This window comes from Echinops telfairi, unplaced genomic scaffold (genome assembly GCF_000313985.2).
Source record: "Echinops telfairi isolate 266 unplaced genomic scaffold, ASM31398v2 ScPeMD7_7475;HRSCAF=8513, whole genome shotgun sequence".
NCBI classification, from domain to species: Eukaryota; Metazoa; Chordata; class Mammalia; order Afrosoricida; family Tenrecidae; genus Echinops; species Echinops telfairi.
The window spans coordinates 21,826,636-21,851,385 of NW_022111379.1; the positions used below are offsets into that span (position 1 = coordinate 21,826,636).

Here is a 24,750-nt window from a genome sequence, read left to right on the forward strand (position 1 = left end):
TTAAAATTAGGCTTTAGGGTTTCATGCTAATTTGTTAGGTCAATTATTTTTTCCCTCCTCCCTTTGCTGTTCTGGAATTCCCTGGTGCATTCTAGAAAAAATCCAGGATGGCGTTTCTACTACAGAGCGAGGGTGGTCCTAGGTGCCCCTCCCCTCAACCAGTTTCTTGCAGTGGAGCTAGATGAGCAGGAATCATTCCGGGTCACAAGGCACTGCGCTGTTTTCTTGATTTAACACTGGGTCTGCTCTCTTGGGATGATCATCTTTATATTCCTGTCATGAAGCTAGTGCTGGCTCAATTTTCTTTTGGTGGGAAAAGAGCACATTCTTTCTGGTGAAAGTGCAATAGCTGAGGTGAAAGATTAGACAGCTTCCCTCTGAGCCCATTAGAAGGAAGCATGCCAAGCCTAGAATTAGGAAATATAGAAGGCATCCATCATGGACCGGGGTGGGGGGTGGGGAGAGCTGTTTGTGGGTCTGCATGGGTAGATCGTGCTGTCCAGCTAGTCCTGCATGTTCAGGAGGCAGAGCTAGGGGACTGAAACAGCAGGAAGAAAAGCTAATCATTCCTGCCCTCAAAAGCTCTGTAGAGCTGAGGCCTGAACTTTTTTTTTCCGTTCAAAAATAAGAATAGCAAATGCTGTGCGCCCTTCCTCACAATCTAAACTTATCCAGCTGAGCACTGGCCTTGTTTCACGAGCTGCGTAGCAGTTACAGAGAAAAAGTTGTAAGCTGACGGAATGCAGACATGCTTGAAAAAACTCTCCAGATGGCGCAGTGGCAATTAGTAACATCTCCTCTTCTTGTTTGGGGTATAGATTTCCCCCTCTATGTATGTATTATATGGTTTCCTCTTTAGCTCTTTTGACTAGTGCTATTAATAAAGCTAATATAGACGATTCTCTGATGCAGATTCTGTGCTCTTATGCACTGTCTCCTTTTGCATCAGAAGGATGCTCAGAGCATTTAACATCATTTGTGCCACTGTGCAGGTGAGAAAAATCTAGTGCGCAGTGGTTCAATGATTTGCCTCTGATTATACAGCAAGCAGCTGGACTAGGATTTGAACTCAAACCCCTTGGCTTCAGATGTTTGCTCGATGAAATGTAAGATTTTAGTGATCATTTAGACATGGCAAGCTTATCACCTTTCTAAGAGTTTGTTTACATATGGCTTCTGATAAATGGACATTATGAATATATCATGTTTAAGCCACACAAAACATAACGCATCCTTTCTGGTGTTATGACCAATGTGAGACTTTTTATGACACTCTCCTGATGGGGAAGGATCCACTGACAAGCTAGTGGGCCTGGTGGTGAAGGACCGAAAGAGAAGGACCGGCTCTTCAAGAGGCCAAGAGGCCAGTGGAAGAGACTTCACAGTGTGCTGGCGTCCCTCCGATTTCTTCTGGGGAAATGCAATTAAGGCAGTCTCAGAAAGCTCCAGAGGAAATGGATCTTCAAAAGAGCTATTTGACACAAATGACAAGAAACCAGCATTTCAATCTTCCTGGATTTCAGGTTCACATTACAAGAGGTGGACACTTACTTAGGTTATGTCTCTTTTCAAGGTTGGTGAATATTTTAGACCGTGGCAATAGAATGTTTTGCATCCTTGGAAGCCCAACAGGGTATTTGTCACACTTTAGAAATGTCCAATATGGTATTTTAGCATTTTCTAGTAAATTGGGGTTTCGTGGCTGATTTTTTTTTTTTTAGAAACAGAAAACAAGTCTTATTCCAAGGCGTCTTTGGGTGGATTTGAACTGCCAGCTTTTGGTTAGAAGCAAAGACCTGCGTCATGTGTGCCACCTACAAACCTCTGAAACAGGTTAATGCATGCAGGTTGCTGCTTCTGCCTTATCCTGTACTCACTAGTGAACAACATCTGTTATATCTTGTAAGAGGGTTTTATATTAATCACCACCATTTTTCCCCAGACTTTCAAATCAACGCTTACGCTAAGTCAGCAAATCCCTTTATTTTCAAAACATTTACTGTAGGGGAACCGATGGTGAATCAGGCCGGTAGATAAGGTTTCCAAGGCTATAACTCTTTGAAGGATCGGATAGCCTCATCTTTCTCCTGCAGAACAATTGGTGGTTTTGAACCGCTGACCTTGGGCTTAACAGGCTAATGGTCATCCACCTGGGAGACCAGAGCTAGCCTTGTGTTAGGACATTTGTCTAGAGCCCATTCTCTATGTCCAAAGAAGCTGCACAAAGTTTTCTTTCAGATCAACTCTGTATGCTGGATGGAGGATAGCCTAGAAGGGATACAAATTATATCTAACTCCTGTGAACATCCAGGCCAAAACAAATATACACTCTCTATTGCACATCCCAATTCCTTATTACAATATGTGACAACGGCTTTCTGAGAATGTGACAAAGATCTATTCTATGAGCTCCTTCAAAAAACATCCACAGATCATAGAGGTGTCAATATAGTTCAGGTAACATAAAAACTTGCTCTCTGTTTTTTAAAAAAAATCATGTCTCATGTACTTTTGTGTCCTACATATCTGCTGGTGGCATCTCATCCTGGGTGAACGAATCAAAGCTGGGTTACCTGGAAAGTATAAACCCCTTGGGGATCTCTGCTCCTCATGGAAAGGCTTGGGAGAGTGGGTGGAAAGACGCCTGGTGACTCTCCTGTATTTTAACGTCTCAGTATTCACTCTTTACTCCGTTTCTAGAGATTTGTTTCTCACAGCAGCATGTTCCACCCAGAATGCCAGCGGGTCTATCAGTTCTCCAAGTACAGCCACCCCTCCCTGCACCTCAATGACCAGTCAAGCTCTGGGCACTGACCCGCTGGCCAGCTGCTCAGGACGTGCTCCAGATGGCCTTCAAACTGGGACACTCCACACTGGATTTTCTGGGTGCCGTTCAACATCCTCCTTTTTGCCAGTAATATCTTGGCTATTATGGACTAATCAAACTCATTTTTGAATAATCACAGAATAAATGCCCCAAATTTAAGTGCAGAACAAAATTAACTTGTAATCAGCCTCTAAAAATATGACCTAATAAGTGAAACATTCCTTTAAATGATTGTGATTATTTACTTAATGAAACAGATGCACCGTGTTCAATATATACATCTTTATTTCTAATGTGGCTGATGGGATCTGTTCAATAGAAAATGCTTTGATCTTTTCTCAAAATAGCACACTGGAAAACTACTCAAATACGCATGATAATTACAGCCAATTTAGCCTAATGAATAGTAATACATGCAAAGGACCTTTTGCCATCAAATTCAAATTTATGGCACAGGATTATTTAAATGAACTCTTAAAAATTAATCTTGTATGTGGGAAATGGCTGAATTATAAAAATACAATCTTCCGCATTCCAAGAAAATTTTCTGTATTAGTTATCTTCTTACTTCTTTCATACTAAGTAATTCTGAACCTCTTTGGCTGTGAAAATAGCTAAAGGTCTCTAAATATAGTGACACGAATATATGTAAAGTACCTATTAAATTTATATTTACAGAATAAATACTTCCAAAACCACGCTAGTTTTTATTCTCTGTCATTACGCACATACTCAGAATTGGTCAGTGTCATTCACTTTGGCCAGTCAAGAGTCACCTTTGAAAAAGTGCCCTGTTAATCATCTTATCTCCAGTCAAGCAATTCATATTTAAGAGAATGCCAACCACCCAAATCAATATGCCTTTTCCATCTTCTGGAAGGAACTATCTCCCAGATATTTGGCTATTAAATAGGAATTTGGATATTTAAGAACTTTGTATTGTGAAATGGCTGACTGTTTACAGAGCAGAGCAGAAGTTTTGCATTTTTAAACCTCATAAACAGTTTTCTTAATCTCTTTTATTACGATCCCTCAACATCATTTATCCCAGTTCCTCTTATTGTTTCCTATCTCTATCTTTCCTTCTTTCTGAGGCTACTAACCTTTGTCCTTGAGTAAATGGTGCCCTTTTGACCTTAGATGGCTGACAATGATTTAATTGATATGAAACTAGCCCAATATCCTATGAACACCCTTCTCCCCAAAAGGTTGTATTATGCCTCGCATTCTAAGTATAAGAAAAAAACTCCTCTTTCTGAGTATGACTAGGAGAAAAACGAGCTGATCTTGTCTTCTTTGTAACAAATGATGAATTCAAGTAAATCATAGGGAAGCTCCTATTCCAAAGAGAATCTTTATCTTCTTGTAAATGAATCAATATAAAAATCACCCTTTTTCCGATGTGCCCGATGAATCACTGGAGGTAAATTAGCAGTGTGGCTACTCTAGCCATTGCTGTCAGTCACCTCCACACATTGGAAAAAAAAAATCACCCTTCTAATTTCTTCCAGAAGCTTTGAGAAAGGGGTGTATTTAGAAGGTGACTGTCCACCTCAAATATCTCCTCACGGTTAAGAGATATTTTGAACCTTAAGCAGTCTGTAGTTTCACCATTTTATTATATTAAACAAATTTTTTATTGTAAATGAGGTGGGGCTTACACTTCAAATCAACAGCTTTGTATTCAACAGTTTAAACTATTAATCAACCCTCCCACATCACTTATCCTTCACCTGATCCTTGATTTATTTTCTCCCTCCCCAATTTACAACCCATCAATAGTCTAGCTCATTGCTTTCCCTTCCCTCCCTTGCCCTCCCGCCCCTTGGCAATCGGCAGCATCTCTTCCTTCGAGTGGCACTGTACTGTAATATACTCATTGAACTCAAAGTAGTACACTTCAAGAAATCAGTCTTATACAAACTTTTATGGAAAAGAAGGCTTGTAAAATATTTATTCCTACATAATGAAATTAAGAACAATAGCAAACACTCATACTGTGTGTGCTATGAGTAAGGTTTTGTTTTATAGCATGCTTTCCATATGTTATATCATTGAATCTATCAATTCTATATCTAGGCTGAGGACAAAGCATACAATCTTCAAATACTTGGGGGTGAGGGGGTGGGGCGGAATAGGAAGACAAGCTCATTTACCTATCACGTATCCATCCGTATCCACACTGTTGAAACCAGGCACTTTAGACAATGGCTCAGTTATCAAGGGGGGCTTCATAATTCATCTGTCACTGAATTGATAGGTTCAACTAGATATAATTAAGCGTCCTGAATTGTATAGCTCTGTCTCCTGTTTATAGCAGTGCAGTTTTTATCACCCGCTGCTAAGTGTACGGGCCAGGGTGGTTGGCATCTAGGACCATGGAGTTCCTTGTGTTCTCACCCAGGGGGGTGTCCCTGATCCAGTTTCAACATGTCCCATTCCCATCAGGAGGCCTGAGTGGTTTCATCAGCTGCCCATCAATTTTCAGCCAAGAAAAATAACAGTGTTAGGTAAACGGGAAAAGAAATCAGCTTGAATACGCTTAAAAAAAAACTGATGGGAAAAAGAATAAAATAGCCATCATTTAAGCAATACCTTAGCCCAGGCACTGTCATGCATGCCTTAAATATGTTACTTTTAATTCTTGCAAAGCCTCTCAACAATGAATACTATTTTCTTTTTTGCCCACTTCAATGGAGAGGAACTTGGAAATGAAAAAGAATAAATGAGGCGTTCTCTGGGTGAATGAAGAGGGGCTGGCTGGCAGAATGAAATGCCAAGTGTAAGGTCCACATTTTGCTTCCCACTACATTGCCAGCGTTTAGCACAGGAGTGCGTGCACTAGAACTCACGGCCATCGAGTGAGTATATTTCAACTCATAATGACCTTGAGGAGGGCTTCCATCTTTATGGGAGCAGACAGCTTCCTCTTTCTCCCTTGGAGCAGCTGGTGGGTCTGAATGGCCAGCTTTGCAGTTAATAGCCCAGCGCCTAACGCAGGGGTTCTCAACCCTTGGGTCGTGACCCCTTTGGGAATCAAATGACCCTTGCACAGGGCTTGCCTAAGACCATTGGAAAATACATACATATTTCACAATATATAATTGCATATTGTTTTGTGATTAATCACTATACTTTAATTATGTTCAATTTGTAACAATGAAAATACATCCTGCATATCAGATATTTACTTCGCGATTCATAACAGTAGCAAAATGACAGTTATGAAGTAGCAACAAAAATAATTTTATGGGTGGGGGTCACCACAACATGAGGAACTGTATGAAAGGGCCGCGGTGTTAGAAAGGTTAAGAACCAGTGGCCTACGGCACAGAGCCACAAGGGATCCAAGTGCAGAGTTGTTGCTAGTTGCTGTGAGTCACTGTGGCCTTAAGTACCTCAGACTGAAACTTGATAGGTGTGGTAGCTACATAATCAGGTGTCAATTGGGGACTTGAGAGGACTAAGAATGTAGGGATGGAGTCTAGTCTGTCCATCAGGTCATAGCCAATGAGGTCTCTGTGTGGACATGGCCTTGTCCTGAGAATTCTGGGAATTCCTGTCTTTCCTCCTTGGAGGCAAAGAGACCCTCTCTCTGCTCACTCCCTGCGAGACATCCCTGAGGAGAAGCCACATGGACCATCCTAATGCAGCCAGAAACCTGAACCTGGAGAAGTCACGTGAAGACCCCTGCCAGTGCTGAGATGCTTACAACACCACTGGATCCACAAGACTTCCCACCCACTGGCCTGTGATCTTCCTGCATTCGGCATCATTGCATGTCTTTCGTGAGTCTGAAGAGGACTTTATAGATTGGTATCAGACCTATGGGCTAATATTGGACTTATGGACTTGATCTGGACTGGGCTGGGATGTTTTCTCAATATCAAACTGCTCTTGTATAAAAACTTCTTTCTTATGCACATATGGATTTGTTTCTCTGGTTTATACCCAGATGAACACAATAGGTATGACAATTTTCATTATCTTCGATGAGCTTGAGTCATGGTTGTGCTTATTGTGTAAGTCCATTTTGTTGAGTCATGGTTGTGCCTATTGTGTAAGTCCATTTTGTTGAGTCATGGTTGTGCCTATTGTGTAAGTCCATTTTGTTGCGGGTTTTGTTCATTTCCACTGACCCTCTATTTGATGAGTGCACAGTAGGGCTCAGTAAGTACTTGACAGATGGTAAAAATGAAAACCCACCAAATGTACGATTAGATTTTCATTAAGGATTCTGAGTGGAACCATGTTATAATTTAGATTTACCAAACATCTGAAAAATATATAATTTACTACTCCCCACGAAGATGCCAGGTCTTCCTCTCTTTGATTCAGTAGTGGCCATGCAGGACATGTAATAAATGCATAGGACACAGGTTCATAGAATAAACCATGCCTTGGATAATGGGAGGGAAGGATTGGGGCAGTTAGAAAGTGTCCATATGTAAATACCCAAGCAGTTTTAAGGACACTAGAAGGAAATACACAGGAAATTTAGCTAACCCACTATATCCCCGCCCCCCAATTCCCCCCCACCCCCCGAATCCATCTGTGTGTGTCTGTACAAAGATTCACTCTCACTACTTCTTGGGTGGCAAATGTGAACAGGGATGCATCCATTTCTGAATAGTTCAATATTCAGACTGATGAAACTCTCAGTGTGTGCACCTATGTTCTGCTGCTATATAAAACACCCTTTATAAAGATATCAAGATAACTAACAGTAGCCAATATCTGATAATCTTAACAATTATAATTTTTCTACTTGTCATTTTATATTGTCGTACAAGATGAAAAACGGAGGGAAAGGAGAGCAATTTAAGAAAACCAATGTATTAAAGAAGAACGGTCTACAGGAGGAGCAGTCTAAAATCAAATAATATTCACATTCAACTAATATTAAAAAATCAAATATTTCAATAAAAATCATAGGAACTGATAATTTCATCGGAAGCTGTCCTACACATAAGGCCAAGGCTGCCAAAAGAGAAGCACTGTATGCACCCTTAAAGCTCAGCATAGAAGGAAAAACATCCTAAGGAACTGGATAAAAAGAACCAACGTAGGAAAGATGTCCTCCTTATAAAATCCAATATCAAATAAGAAACCATTCATTGTGTCTGATGCCAGTGTTTCCCACCTCTCTCCTTATTCTTCCTCCCTTCTCTCTTTCTCCCCACACCACATCACCAGCTTTGTACACTTGGCATCCCAGGAAAGAGAGAGAGAGTAACAAGCCTGTATGCTAACTTTGACAGCATGGGCCAGAAGAAATGCAGCATTCAGTTAAGACAAGAAAAATGACCCACTTTAAGTGTGATCAGCTTTGAGACTGGCTTGCTGGGTCCTGACAGTGAGGCTTCTTCACAGAGCTGAACGCTCAGCCTCCGACGGCAGAAGAGAAACTCAGGGTTCTTCTTAGTAAGCAGTAAGAAGCTCTCCTGCTTTCAACACTTTGGAAATGATCTGGAAAATGCTGGGGGTGGGGTGGGAATGACTGCCCCAAAGAAAACACGACTCAGGGGAAAAAAAACCTCAAATCAAAATACCTGCGTATAAATATCCATATAAAAACATAACCCTGGAGGTGCAAAGGAATTCTGAGGGAGTGGTTATGCATTGGGCTGCTGTTATCAAGGTCTCGAACCCAAAAGCCACTCCATAGGAGAAAGATGGGGCTTTCTACTCCCATAAAGAGTCACATGGTCAGAAACCCACAAGGGCAGTTCTGCCCTGCTTTATAGAGTTGCTATGAGTTGACATTGACTTAATGGCACTAAGAGTTTAGGGGGTGCAAGTGGGTGATGCCCTCAGCTGCTAACCACAGGTTGGAAGCGGAGCCTACACATGGCACCTTGGAAGATAAGCCTGTCAATCTACTTTTGGCTAATCAGCCACTATAAACCTTGGAAACAACAGTTCTACTGTGATACACATGGAGTCACCAAGAGTTGGAGCTGACATGATGGCAACTGGTTTTAGACACACACACACACACACACACACACACACACAGTCGTATAATATATATTATATGTAATATGTACAGTATACATAGTGCCCCCATATATGTATGGGGTATTAAAAATTGGTAGAAAATTCAATTATTTTAAATTCTATTTTCCATGAGCTTTTTGATGCCCCTTATAGATATACGTATCTGTGATACATACTGCTAGCTGTGCATTACTATGCGTTTATATGTGTGTGCATTAAATATAAAGAAACACAATACTGTAGTATGTGAGTAAAGTAACCCAGCCTCTAAGTGTAATCTATCCTGGAGGATCTCATAGAGCCATAGAATCCAAAGAAGAATATCTTGAAGTAGAAGGGGCTTAATATCAGAGAATCTCCTCTTGCAGTAGGGTCTCAATTTGCGTTTTATGCTAAAGTAATGACACTTTGGAGAGTTTTCTATATTTGCTACCCTGACCTGGCTGCACATACTGGAAGATCAGAGAAGAGCTCGTATGAGCAGGGCAGGTCTCTGCCTGCGTCAGGCATCCCTTTTCCCTGAACCGCCTGCCTTTCAAGTCATCTCTCAGTCAATCATCTGCTCTATCTCAGCTGGTAAGAGATGGAGTCAGTGCCAAGAGCTACATTTCTGGTGTCTCTTCCTGAGCTGACTACTTGACACCCAGGAGAGAATTCTTAATTAGGAAAGACACTGCCTTATCTTTCCTCAGCTTAGAAACTAGGAGACAGATGCCCTGGGCTGCCCTGACTCATCTCTTTGGGCTACAGAGTTTCAGAGAGGAGGAGTAGGAGGAACAATGATGGGCCCTGAGCAGGATGGACATGTGGAGGAAGCCAGTGCTGAGTTTCTGGGTCTTTTCCACTGGTGCCCTAAGTCCTTCTCAGCCAGTCAGACACATGCCCCTACCCCATCCCTAGAGCAAACTCTCCAGTCCTCTATCCAACAAAGAATCAAAAATATAAGGGCTGGCACCCTCTCATAAGCTCTTAACAATTTTTAATCTGTGTTTACAATCGCACAACAACCACATTTTATCTGAGAAAGATGATAAGATTTATATCAGATATGCACACACACACACACACACACACACACACACATACACACACACGGTAATTAAATTTCCCAACGTTTCCTCCATGTTGACATGTCTACTCATGGAAGAGGTAGATGAGACTTGCACAGTCTTTTTTCCAGGATCGAATTAATTTCTGTGTGAGTTACCCACAGTCCTCGTCTTTCCTGCCCATCTGCCACCCCATGCTCATTCACTTGTCCATAACCATCGTGACATTTAACTACGAGGCAGTTCCTTTCTTGAATGAGCTCTCCGTTGCCAGTTTCGGCATGGTTCTTCATGCAGAAGTCTAAACTCTAAATCAGAGCATTATTTTAGTCTTTTCTCTCCCCCATACCTATACTCTACTAGCAGATGTTAGAAATCCCACCTCCCACCTATTTCTTAATCTCATGGTTTTTATCCTTACTGCTTCTACATTATTCCATGCCATCATGACCTCTATTTGGATTATTACTCATGCCTAGATGTCTTGTCTCTTTTCCCAATTCTAACCCTGTTCTAATTAGACCTGTCATTTCTCCAGAGTGCTTGGGATAAAAGCCAACTCCTAAATATATCTAACAAAGCACTTGATTTGCCTCGGAATCTCATATATATGAGTTTCTCATAGTTTCCCAGGAATTGATGTCTCTCTATTCGTATACGCTGTTACTCCACCTAAAATCTTACATCTTCTGCCTTCTCTGTTACCTGATCTTTCAAGATCCAAAACTCAAACTCACTGACATCAAGCAGATTTCAACTCATAGTGAACCTAATAGCACTGGTTAAAATTGTCATCTGGGTTTCTGAGACTGTAATTCTTTACAAGAGTGAAAAGCCTCATCGTGTTCCTATGGAGTGGCTGACAGTTTAGAACTAGTGACCTTGAGGTTAGGAGGACAATGTGTATAGCCACTAAACTATCAAGGTTCCTTCTATCTTCCAAGATAGCAGACCATAAATCAATTTACAGTGTGAATCTGAAGATTTTCTTTCTGTGTGGTATTCCTGCTTACTAAGTCTGGGTTGGGTTTTTCTGAAACACATTTTAATAGTACTCTGTACTTATTTATCATTTTCTCAAAATGGGTTCTCTCGTAACTTATAGTAAATGCATCATAAATAGTTGTTGAATATTGAAGAAGCACACGTGCTAGTTCAGGTACTAATCGCAGCCAGAAAGTGGGAGAGGAATTCTGCAAAATAGAACTTCAAGATCTACTTCAAACTTTAGGGGGTAGGTTTCTGTACATTGTTTCACGAGGTGCTAAATAGCTGTGTTGATATTAGATAAGACATTTTAATTTAACCTTCTTTCAAATGCTAGCACAATTCCCTACCCCACCCCCCATATTAGATGTTAGGTCAAAAAGTATTGTTACAAACTCATAGAAATGTAAATAAAATAATCAAGATGTGATGGTAATATTGCTCAATATATCCTCCTCCTAGGTTTATAACTTCTGAAGGTGGCAGTTCCAGGTCCCTAACCTTTCCCCGAAGAATGTTGTGTTCATTAGCTCACATCAAGTCAGAGCAGCATCTAGGGCATTCTTGCAGGACTTAAAGAGCGTTCCTTTCAAATGTTCTTCGATTTCCAGGAACTAAAAGAAGTCTGAAGGGGCAAGATCAAGGCTGCAAGGTGGACAGGGTCATGTTTCCCAGTGAATTTCCTGTAGGGCAGCTCTTGCTACCCTTAAAGAATGAGAAGATAGTGATGGGGAAAACTCTTGGTGCAACTTTCCCGGCTTTTTCTCACCAATGCACTTACAAATTTTCATAAAACTTCCTCCCAATGAATCCTATGATCTTTCTTGTCCCTCAAGAAAATCTATTCAGATTACCCCTTTCAAGTTTCCTGCAAAAGTCATTGTGACCTTGTGAGCTAACTTTTTTGCCTTGAATTATCGGTCACAGCAGATCACCGTGAAAGCCATTGTTGAAGTTTGACTTTTGACTGCAGTTCTGACAAGAGTACCATTGAGAGACCTTGTCTACTGCCATCCACTCTTTGCAAAGTCATGTTGAAAAATATTTTTGAATGATCATATACATATATAGACTAGAACTGCAACAGTGATACTTTCAGACTTCCTCTTTTATTTATTTGGTATTACTAATTAAAATGTTAGCCCCTTTCTCTTACTGTACGTACTTCTAAAAATGATACTTTCCTGTGGCTCTGTGGGAAAAAGACAAGGCTTTCTATTGCCATCAAGTGCTGTTATAGTCTCAGAAACCCACAGGGGCAGGTCTGTAGTGCTCTAGCATCACCATGAGTCAGAACTTACTCAATTGCAGTGCGGTGAGGCTAGCGGCAGGAGAAGAGACCTCTCTGGGCTGCATCCCTGGAATGGTAACTTATTCGGGCCTTGATATTCCCTGGGACTCAGCACACACTCTCAGTGCTACATACTCAGCGCTCCATACAGAGTTGCCATGATCAGCAAGGAAACGTGATGATCAGAGATAAGCAAGATACAAAACCTGAACTGTTTTGTACTCAAATATCTGACTGAGTAGATTGGCTTTAAAATGATATGTATAACAAGAATGAAAATGATCTCATGGGGGTGAAGTTTTCCTGGGGGTGCTGAACTAACTATTGCATCAACTTCACAACTTCACAAGCTAAAGCTTGAGTCTTAAGAAGCAATGCCTTATAAAGGAAACTAATGGGAAGAACCTTGATATATAATGGATATTTGGAACCCAGCAAGATCTCCCGTCACCACTGCATAGTCCAGGGCCGGATGGAAACAGTCCTGTGTTAGTCACCCCAGCCGAGAGGCTGCTATGGTTTTTTAGTGCTGTTGAGTCCATTGCAACGCTTAGCCACTGCGAGTACAACAGAGCCACACACGGCCTGATCCTGCACCATCCTAGCATCTCACGAACAAGAAGGAACATCATGAGTCTACTAGAGTGGAAAGATACTGGTTTGAACTTTAGGGAGACAGCTAGGCACACATATTTTTTGTTAAATGTATCAAGGACTCTGCCTGCTGTTTGTTTTACTAGTGCCATAATTCTCTCACTTCCAAAACTCAAAAATACCTCCTTTAAAATAATTTTCTGGGAGATTGAGAGGTTAGGGACTTTTTGCCATTAGAAAGGTAAAATAGTTTTCCACAATGCACTGCAATTTTTTAGCTTTGCAATTTTACTACAAGTGACCCAAGGGAAAGCCCATTACACTATTATACATAGAAATTATGTTGTGCGCTAATGGAAAGAGAACAGCTGTGTACTTGTATACCACTGCTTTTTCTGAAATATGTAAATGGTGGTTTTTGGTTTTTTTATTTTTTTAAAAAGTAAATGCAGAAACAAAATTATTCATGTAAAAACAAAGGTCCTTATCTCACATCAGTGTACATTTAGGATGGCCTTCTAGATTTAAATGCAAACCCCCCTGAAGGAATATGGCATGCACAAAGATTTACAATAAAGCAAAGAAAGTAAGAAAAAAGTCGACTAACCTAACCCACCTGAGCTCGGCTCACAGGGGTCAATGTCCTCATCGTCACTGGGACACTCCGCGGAGGCCACCAGGATGTCATCTGTGGTCTGCAAAGGAAGCATATTTCGTAGATTACTTTAAAGAGACTGAACCAATCCTCTTGTAAGAAGTAAAACACAGTCTGCCTAAAATGCTGAAAACCAAAATCCAATCTCTGTCTTCCCAAAGCCACAGAATTTCACTATGTGAACTGGTCTTATGCCCTTTATAATGGTTTTTAGAAATTTGTTTTTAAAATGTCATTATGGACAATTACATGTACCACAGTATATACGTAGAATTATATGCACAATGTGAAACATTAAGTATACTAAATTCTAAGGCAAATACCCACTTGACATTAAATAGGAACCATACTTAATTGTTCTAAATTTTCATTTAATTTATCAAATTATCAAATGTCATAGTTACAAAGCTGCCCCCAACTCCTATAAAGTCTCTCAATTCAATTCCTTGCTACTGAGTCATCTCTGACTCACGGTCGCACTAAAGGACTCGAGCGCTTGTTCTGAAAGAGCCACAAAGTGTTAAAGTCAGGAATGGATCTCATTCAGAGTCTATGCTGTGTTTAAAATGCTTTCATGTTTCTGGAAATATTTCTTTATTGTATTTTATGACTGTGTGCATATTAAACACTACGTATACTAAGTACTAAGGCAAATACGTCAAGGACATTAGATAGGAACCATACCTAAGTCTTCTAAATTTTCACTTAAACAAAGATTTAGTAATAGCTCATTCATGACCCAGACATTTTTGATTTAAGTGGTTTTACTTGAGGACAGAGGACTATGATAGGCACACTGTAGGAATTTTTATTCCACCGCACAGAGAAGCCAAACGGACACAGTCGTATATGGAGATTTAAAACAACGAGGCAGAAACAGAGGATGTGAAATTTATTACAGCCCTGGAGTGCTACAATGTATGCACCAGTAGGCTTTATGAAGTACTTGTGCTGTCTTCCTAAAAGCAGAACAACCATAATTACCTTTTATATTATAACCAGATATAGTTTTGTGAATCTTTCCAATATTGCTTTTCACGTATCAGGATAAGCATCAGACATGTTTCCATGATGCAAAAAAGGAAGTAAATACAATTCACTGAAGGCCAGGGAACCACTGGTTTAAATCTTTTAACTGATTGCGTTAAGCCTCCACACAAGAATCTCATTTTAGTCAAGTTTCTATAACACATTATTTCCACCTGTCCTTTACATCATTAAAACTTTACAGTAAGTGAAAAGTGTAGGGGCATGGGTGACAAAGTACAGTGAATGTGAGAGAGAAGTGACAGTTTCTGTGCCATTCAAATTGCTTCACTGCAGTTAGCAAAAAGAAAAAACAAAGATAATGATCTCTGCAATAAAAACCAGAGTGTGTAACTCCTCGCAGGTAGTCACACAATCAACTCACTTACAAGCACAAAAGGTGGTTTTCTGCTGCCATTTGCAAGCAGCAGTCAATTCAGTCGAGGCAGTGCATGAGCACTGTGAAGGTGGACGTTAGATTTGACTAATGCTAAGGTGGCACAGGGATGTAGTGGTTATGAATTGAGTGGCGAGCCACAAGATCAGCAGTTGAAACCCCTGCTGCTGCTTGTTCTGCTGGAGAAAGACCAGGCTTTCTCCTTCTCTACAGAGTTACAGTCTCGGAAACCCACATGGGCAAGTCCACCAGGCCCTACCGAGTCACTGTGAGTGGCCATGAACGCGATGGAGTGAGAGAAAGCAGCACAGAGACTCGCCCAGGTACAAGAAGAAAGACGTTTTGTTACATCTGGTAAGAATTAAGGACATTACGAATGTTCAACCAATACTCAAAAGTGCAGCATAGGTGTAATCCTCATTTAAAAGTAGAGTTAAACTACTATAGCTCCTCGATTAATGAGAAAGCTGAAATACATGAGTTATCTTCACCGAAGTTCCAATTTGCCACATATCATCTAATATAACAAAGCTTAAAGTGTGAACAAAATTGAAGAAAATTGTGGCACTTTGCAAAATGGAGACATGGAATGATGTATGTTGGTGACAAAAGTTAGGCTTGAAAATCTTTTAAGTGAATTCTTCAATAATTTACCAATACAGAATTTATTCAGATGCTAATGCTTCAAACTCTAACCTTACTTTAGTGCAAGCATTTAAAGGGTGCCTGAGAGGGTTTCCCGTGCTCTTCTTTTAATTCAGCTGGGGAGACTTTCTGGATGCACTTACTTTGTTGGTGGTACTTGGGTATTTGGAAAAAGCAAAGTGCCTGTTCTCCTAGAGTAACGGGGAATGTCAGTGACCAATATGGGCAACCAACATGCGAGTTAAGAGACAAAGCCCCATGCTCCTTTTGGAGTGAGCCTCTGAGAGTTGAATACCCCAAATGACTTGATAGTAACAGAATATTGGCTTATGTAGCCTCGCAGCTCAGTTGTTCCAATCTGCCCCAGAGCAGATAATCTGTTTTGTTCATTTCTAGAGCCAATTTCAGTAGAAATTACTTTTAATCTGGACCATAGTAGCCTTTCCTTAAAAGGAATGCCAAAATAATAAGAACATTAGTAATTTTCCTTGAGGAACTTTATATGTCCAGGTAAAATCCATACATGCTGTTACTCCAGTTGCCGCCATTGTTATGTTTTTAGTAGAGGGAGGAGAATGTTTTCAATTCATTGAAACCAGTGTTTCCCTGACTCTCAGAGTCTGCACATGCTTTGCAGTCCTTAGGCGGCGCAGATGTTTAATACACTGGGTTAGAGTCTAGCCAAATTTGCCTTGGAAGAAATGTCAGATAGTATCGTATCACTCACACACACACACACACACACACTAGCTACTAAAGATGTGATGGAGCAGGTATAGAAGAGAAAAATACGGCATGCTTTGACCCAGGTACGTTGCTATGAGTTGGAATTGACTTCACTGTGTTTGGAACGATCTCTCTATAACTTCCCAGCCAAACCAAACTCTCTCCCATCGAGTCATTGCTGACTAATAGCGACTTCCTGTGAGTTTCCAAGACTTAGAAAACCCCGTCTTTCTCCTTTGGAGCTGCTGTTGGTTTCAAACTGTTGAGCATTTGGATCACAGCCCAACAGGTAACCAGTACACCACCAGGGCTCCATTACTTGCTGTTGAAAAGGTGGCAACAAGTTGGTTGATTTACGGACTTCATAGGTTGTCACAATTGGGTTGGAAGGTAGATAGGACTAATGGCATTTAATTGGTAGAGCACGGGGATCGCTAAGCTTTCTATAATGCACAGGGCAGTTCCCTGTGCATCTATACAAGCAATTATCTGGCACAAAATGGTAATAGTGCCGAGGTTACGAAGTCTTACAGTGAACTAACTTTGAAAACGAATCTGTGCTTCACTCTTTTTCATTTGGAGAAAATGGAGAACTTTATAGTACCTATTGCAAGACACAAATTACTCCCTGAAGAATACTTAGAACAGGACCACACTATACATACTAATAAAAGTTTCAATATTATCAATCTTTCCATTATTATTATTTCACCTATGCCAGTCTGATTTATTTGATGGTGTTGCACTTTACTGATATTATACTTTTAGATATTACACTGAAAATCTCATTGTAAATTATTCTCCATCTTAGGTCCCATGTCAGTATTTCTATAAAAACACAATAGCTACATTGGAAATCTTTTAGGTGAAAACGCTCATTTCTTACTGCCTACACATTAGGAATTCAAGGATAAACCACAAAGATCAATAATGAAGGCTATTTCTTAAATAAAATGCATGGGCTTAAAATGTGTGTCTTGTCTGTGTTTATGCAAGTTACAGTTTTGCTTTAAATTGCGACCTACTTCCAAATTTAAAAGAATTTGGAAAAATTCCACAGCACAGAGAATGTATGAGATTTGTTTTCAGTGTTAGCTTTCACAGAACACAGCATCTAGAAAAACAGAAGATGTCACATCATAGTACCTCCCAGAGCTCTTTCTCTGGGAGAGAGAGGAGCAAGTCCATGACCATAAACATTGACAGCCTGGCACACCCCAGGGGGCAGCTCTCCCTCCTCGGCTGCCTGCAGGGTTGCCAGGAGTCAGGGTTGACTTGATGCCAGTGGGCTTGGGTTGACACACCTCTTGACGTAGACATAAATTGCTATATAGACCTGACTCTTGCTTTTTTTTTTTTTAGTTTTTAATGGACTTTTACTGATGAGGTGAATATATATCTGCGTTTGCCGTGTTTACCTTCATCAATGAACATTTCCTCCAGAAATTAAAAACCTAAAAGAGTTTTGAGACGGAAAGGTTTCAAAATCAATAGCTGCCTTCCTTGGCGGAAATCATGGCATCATTTCTGGAAGTGAACTCAAATGTGGGAGGGAAAGTAACTCAAAAGTAGGAGGGGAAAAAAGAAGCAGCAAATTTCATTTGGAGGCTGATTTAACAATTTTCTGGCCCAAACTGTGTAATTTAAATTTAATTCATTCTATTTGGGATTGTCTCTCTGACTTTCTTTTGAGTAAGTGGTAGAGAGAAACTCAACTCTACTACATTAAACTCTTGGATTTTTTAATATGTATATTTTCCCCTGATGTTTATAACCTTTGTCAGAAAGGGACCATGCTGCAGAAAGAAACAAAGTGGTGAGCAGGCAAAGGCATCAGCGTTACATTGCAGTCCACTGAGATAAGTGTATCTGTGTTTTGTTTGATCACTCGCAGGTCAAAGTGCCACGCTGACCCTTCCTAACTCAGAGCGGCCTGTGTGTGTGCACATGGAAAGTGATCTGTTCTTATTGAAAATGTCTATGAAAGATATTGAAGTCTCAAAGATTGAGGTGGAAAATGACCTGGGTGGAATTCAAGAAATTTGATCCATGTGGGTGAACACCAACATGATGTAGGGGGTGTAGAGATGATAACACAGGATGTTGTTAATGTACAGTAAGATGTTAAGTCAATTCCTTGATATTTAGGATTCCTAATAAGATATCATTTGGTGGATTCAAAGATAGAAAGACCCTGATGTATTTTTATCTTTCATTCACAAAGAGGTTTGTTGTTTTTCTCTCTCTGCCATGTTCAAGAGTGAAATTTACTGAAGATGTTTCACCTGCTGTGATTTTTACACAAACACATTTTTTTTAAAGAAAAAAACAACAACACCAAAATGCTTACTTGAGATTATTTGGCCCGATCTTTCACTGAGACTGAAAGATAGGCTTTCCACTCCCATAAAGATTAAATTCTCAGAAACCCCAAGGAGCAGTTGTGAGGTGTCCCATCAGGTGACCAGGAGTGGGAATCTACTTAATGACAGTGTGCTCTGTCACCGCAGTGATGGATACCCAGACTGAGTTGACTGACACATCTTAGAAGCGTTAAGTGTGGTGCCATGCATTGAGATGTGACCTGTTTGTTTAATGGAGGAACGCTGGCCGCTGTTGGAAATTTATGTGTGTGAAGCTGCTCTGGGACACAATGTTGTCTGTCTGTCATTCAGGGTTGAGTCTAATCATCTCCCTACCAAGGACTTATCCTTATGTGAATTTACAGGGAGTGAGGAAGTGGGGATTAGCTAGGATGAGGAATCAGGCTCACAAATCACTCAACACAGACATAGACCCAACTGGCAAATTTAGGGAATTAACAATCACGTTAAAGGTGCAAAAGCAATCTAGTGACTACCAGATCCCCTAGAGAGCTCATTATCCTAACCAAGCTTTGAGTTATTTGTTTCTTTTTCCCCTAGTAGTAAAGTCATCTGAAGATGGTATTTCAATGGTCACTCATCTAATAAAAATAAAAACCCAGAAATTGAGATTCATTATGTGGAAGATGTACATTAGTGCAGCAAATGACTAACAAAGGCAGGAAAGACTAATTAGTCAACAGAAAATGCAAAGCACCTTTTCTATATAGAATTTCCTTTTGGACATAAAATATGGTCGCAGCAATTCAAGGCATAAAATGTGGTTCCTACCTGGAAATAATTTATTGTACATACTCTATTCTACAACATATGAGCAAATTACTCATGAATACAAATACCAACAATCAATTCTATTCAAATTGCTTATATTTCTACTATATCTACTACTTCATTTAATATTCACAAACAACATTCCAATGCAGAGTGTAGGTACTGTGCTATTATGTTGCGGACTATAGCTAAATGCCTGCTATATATATATATTTTTTTTTTTTCCTGTGTATCCATTTACCCAATTTGAATGTTTAAACATTGGGATATGGCTATTTAAGGTAAAGCTGAACTATACATGAAAAACAGCCAGCTTTCACATTTCTTTAATGTTCTTACCCAATTGATGCTTCAGGCTATTATAAAAAGTGACCATAAATCAGCTGTCTGCTTGGGGAACAGAGAAACTTGAAAGCTATTCCATTTTCTTCAAAAATTTCTTAGCTGTTTAAAATGTATGTAATGGTTCCAGAACAGGGAAAGTCGCTTTGATAGAAAAAGACTCCACCACAGTAAAGAGACCACCCTATCTTACTCATTCTGACAGTCGGTTTCACGAGCATTCCATACTGGCTGCTCTTACAGGAAAAACTCAAAAGGCGAGATGGGGATGTAGAAATTACACTGCAGACAAATGAATTTAAAGAAGTTTATGGGGAAAAGAGCAATCCTGGATTTCTGCTTACTCAATAAAGACCAATATTTTAGCAAAATTATGCAAAATGGTACCCTTACACAAAACCATGTTGGTATTAGAAAACTTAAAATTAAATTTATGTTCAAGAAGGCAAATGTCACTTTTGTTTGCACTTAGAGTTACAGATAACTTGTATACTCATTTTAAATTTACATCTTTAACCAAAGCAGTGTAAGAGAGCTTTACAACCAAAAAAGGGAGAAGAAAACTTGTAGATTCTGTAAACTTTCAAAAAGCTATCAGAATGATCTCTGCCATTGGACTCTCATATCTTTAGAAGGTGGTGGCATAAGACGTCTACAGAGCTGATCGTAGTAGGGGAGAAACTGAAAGGAAAATAGACAAGCAGCAGGTGTTCTCCCTGTATTTACTCTATGTTTTCTATTTGGACAAAGTATTTTTGGAAATAGATTTGACCATTCCCAAATTACATATATGCTGACAGATGTAGAGAAATGTACATTGAGATATCTAGGTATGTCAATATGCACCTCTGTTCCAACTCTTGTGAGTAAATGGACTATCAGGGGTCCTCAAACTTTTTAAACAGTGGATCAGTTCACTGTCGCTCCAACCCATTGGAGGGCCAGACTATAGTTAAAAAAACAAACAAAACAACTATGAACAAATTCCTATGCACACTGCACATATCTTATTTTGAAGTAAAAAAACAAAACGGGGCAAAAACACCCGGCAGGCCGGATAACTGTCCTCGGCAGGCCGCATGTGGCCCGCGGGCCATAGTTTGAGGACGCTGCTAGTCACACAGGTTGAACTGAATCTCCTTACTGATCATGAGGTGCTATCTTTCAAATTGGCTTCATGGTTGCAAAGCACCAGTTTTGACTAACAGACCTCCGGAGCCTGAGCTTTCATCAATGTCCTGTCACACATTTAGGACTGGAATCATGTTTTGAGTCCACCAGTTGTTCATCTTCTTGTACCAGTCTTAGCTTAGTAGGCACTAATCCAAGTCAGTGGTTCTCAATCTGGGGGTCGAGGGACCCTTTCACAGGGGTCTCCTAAGACCATCAGGAAACACCTATTTCCGGTGTTTAGGCTGAGACACCGCTCCTCTATCCATCTCCAGGTCTGCACACATGCAGATACACCTACATACGAGTACCCGGCGTGAAGACTGTCACCCATGCTAGAGATTTCTCACAAGAAAGAGATTGGGTGAGTACTTAGAGGACTGTAGCTGTCTCATGTCAGATGACTTCTAGCCATCCATTCATATCCCTTCAAAGCCATTTCAATTTTTGGAAATTGAATTCAATTTTTGGAAAACACACGAACAAAGTTTAGGTGTCTGAGGAAGCAGAAGAAAGCTGCACCATGATTGGTGAGTGCAGCAGTGTTGTACAATTGCTACCACGATCGGTTTCCAAACCTTTTCTTCCTTCTTGGACTCCTGGGTATCAGCGCCCCCTTGCCCTCCCCCACTCAACACCCCAGAAACTCTTGGTCTCCTGTTGTCTCAACAGGTTTATAGATCAAAGATTTACTTCATGGCGGTGGTTTTTAAATATTCCTTATTTACTTGCGGCAATTGTTTCCTACATGAGTTTTACAAAGCCTTTAAGATTCTTTCTTTAAGTGTCTGTACATAATGGAATGACTAAATTGGTGGAGGTAGTTGGGGAGGCGCAGAAAAAAACAATGTATCTTATCCTGGCCATGTTTTTTTCTGGTGTATAATGTTGCACACCATTCTAGCTACAAAATTAACCAAATGAACAATTTATCTTTCTTCTCATTAAGCTACTGATAAAAATCCACCCAACTTCCATGGTCTCTCTTATTAAGCAATGTTTTCACAGCACAGAAGGTAATGAGATATCCATCTTGGTCCTTTCACACAACTATCATTAGGAGTTAGTCAAATTAATACATCTTGGGGGGCAAGTGAAAGCGGCCATTTAATCCTAATTCTGGCTTTTTCTGCAGAAGCAATCTAAACATGCCCTCAGTGATTAAGGCAGTCTCATTTGCATGATGGCACCAGATTTAGACATTCAAAATCAAAGGTCTAGAAAGGACCATCCGTACCTACTATTTGGTCCATTTCTTTCTGTCACTGGGTTTGAAATTTCCAATATGACCTTGATGGAGCTTTCGCCTACCAAGGACTATTTTACACAGCATCGGAGTATGGCGCAGAGAAGAAAACTGAGTAATGTTGACATTGGGGATGATCTAATTACCTAAGAGTTTGTTTTCAGAATTTTTCAATCTGTAATTTGAATATATGCAAAGTTTTATACTACACTCACAAAGCTAAGTCAACCCATGGGAGGCACCTCCACCAGTGTTACCATCAGAAAATGAGGGTAAACCTTGTCAGAGGCAAATGTCATAATATTGTTTTCTTTATTTATGAAGGAAATTTCATGCTTTCTGTTTGCAGTTGAGCTAGAATTTGAAGCTAACTATTTCTTACGGTACATATACTGGTTAGTACGTATATTTAAAATGTACTTTTCACCACCTCACTTTAATTTCTAATTTGTTAGTCAATCATGAAAAGTAATATACTTGCCCAAAATTCAACAATCGGTTCTGCCTTTCAGAAGCTGTATGCCATTATTTAAGCTTGATTACTGTGTTGTTCTCATGTAATCATATATGTACTACACATGGGACTGTGTAGACAGCTGGTTTTTGAACAACAACTGTCCACTGTATGTGGACTGCAGATGTTTTTGAATGTTGTATGACGCCAACCACCTCTCTGTGAGCAATCTGTCCCTGCAGTAAATGGTCCACTGCAGTGGTCACCCTGCATTTTCCACGTTTTGTGCGGCTTGCATAATCCTGAATAACACCATGGGAGCCACACAAAGTGTCCCTTTGGAAGAGTTGCAAGATGAGAAGAAAGTAGAATTGCTGTATATGCTCCGCAGACTGAGGTATGCAGCCGCATTGCTTTCCAGTTCAAGATAAATACATTCAGCATGAGAACTATCGTCCAAAAGCCAGAAATGCAGGTATGTCAGCAGGCTCAACCATGTTGCACTTTTTGCAAACTATCTGTGTTCTTCATATTGAAAATTCCAGCTCTCAATAGGTGCAGTACATCATACTGTCCACTCATGCACTCAGTGACGAGTGGTTTCGGGCTCTTAATGACCCTAACAAACAAACAAACAAACAAACAAACAAGCAAACACCACAGAACTACCCCTGTGCATCCAAGACTGTAACCCTGGACAGGAGCAGAAAGGCTCATCTGGTGGCTGTGACCTGCTGACCTGTAGTCAGCAGTCCGACAAAACACACAAACCCTGCGCTAGCAGGTTTCCTTGTACCCGACTACAGGAGTAGGAAGTACATCTTTCTCCAAAGAAGTGGTCAACAGCAGGCTCTTGCCCAAATACCATCATGACTTGGAGCCATAGCAACTGTGTCAGACACAATCGAACTGTCCTCTAGGGTTCCCTCAAACCGTAAGTCTTTACAGCAGCAAAGAGTCTCATTTTCCCCCAGCAGAGAGGCAGGTGTGTTCGAACTGCTTACCTTGTGCTTAGCAGACCAATATATAACCCACTATGCTACTAGTAGGCTATTCATAGTTAAATATTTGGGGAGTCAAAAGTTATATGTGGATTTTCAATTGCATGTGGGTGGGGTTGGTGTCCCTCCTCCACACCCCTGCATTATTCAAAGGTCAATTGTATCCACATGTATATCCATGTAATCATTTGTATACATGAGTCATAATAACGTCTTTATCTGACAGGAATGTTGTGGGACTCCCACTGTATTCGTGTGAAAGCTCTTTGGAAAGAGCTCATGAAAATGTGACAGTGCAGTGTTTATCTAAGCTGGTATTACCAGAAAAAAAGAAATGTTTCTGCTTCTGGTGTGACGTTAAAAGAAACAATTTGGGGGAGTGTTTAAAGAGGGTCTCCAAATGCACACTTCACCAAAGAAATTTCATTTTCACATCTTGAAATCCTCTTGTCCATGGAGTTGGAATAGGATTGCATCACTTCTCACATAAATGAGTGAGCCTTGAGAAGCTTCTTTTTTTTTTTTTCTCTTTTTTAACATTTTATTAGGGGCTCACACAACTGTTATCCCAATCCATACACACATCAATTGTGTAAAGCGCATTTGTACATCGTTTCTCAAAACATGTTCTCTCCATTTAAACCCCCGACATTAGGTCCTCGAGAAGCTTCTTTAACTTCAGAATTCAATTTGTTTTTGCCTTGCTCGTGAAGACTATCATATATGCAAATCTCACTGATAACCAACAGAATGGGCAGAGCCAGTGCTTGACACCTGGAAGGTCTTTCCTCCAGCCTGGATCTCCTGCAGAGCTGGTGCACAATCCTCAGCTCGCTGTCTCTGAGTTCTCGTCCTCATTCACGTCCCTGGGGATTTCGTATGGTAATAACCTGATTTATTTTTTCTCTGCATCCTGAGTTTACTGCTAATTCATGCCCTATTATGTCTAGAGTATATAAATGAGCAGATAACCAGGAAAAACAAATCACTTAGCAAAACTGCTAATTAAAGGAGTGAGCGAGAGGGCTGATCTCTAAGAGGGAGTCACGCAGCTCAACGCTCTGTACCGGGGTGGTTGTATTTGAGGTGTAACATGCCTCTCTCTGTGGGCGTGACTTCTATATGGCTTAATAAGCATGTTAATAACTCTCATCAGACCTGGAGAAATATTTTCTTTGTGCCTTT

General features: G+C 40.3%; 1 protein-coding gene across 29 annotated transcripts in view; it reads right to left on the reverse strand.

Annotated features, from left to right (window-relative positions):
- NRXN1 (neurexin 1) overlaps positions 1 to 24,750 on the reverse strand; it is a 1,284,195-nt gene that overhangs the window by 16,046 nt on the left and 1,243,399 nt on the right. For 20 of the 29 annotated variants that reach the window (XM_045285734.1, XM_030884347.2, XM_045285746.1 and 17 more), the window contains one exon: positions 13,356 to 13,443. In XM_045285734.1, the coding sequence (XP_045141669.1) occupies positions 13,356 to 13,443 (88 nt within the window). The remainder of the gene's footprint in view (positions 1 to 13,355; positions 13,444 to 24,750) is intronic. The other 9 variants (XM_030884348.2, XM_045285747.1, XM_030884338.2 and 6 more) reach the window with 1 other exon arrangement.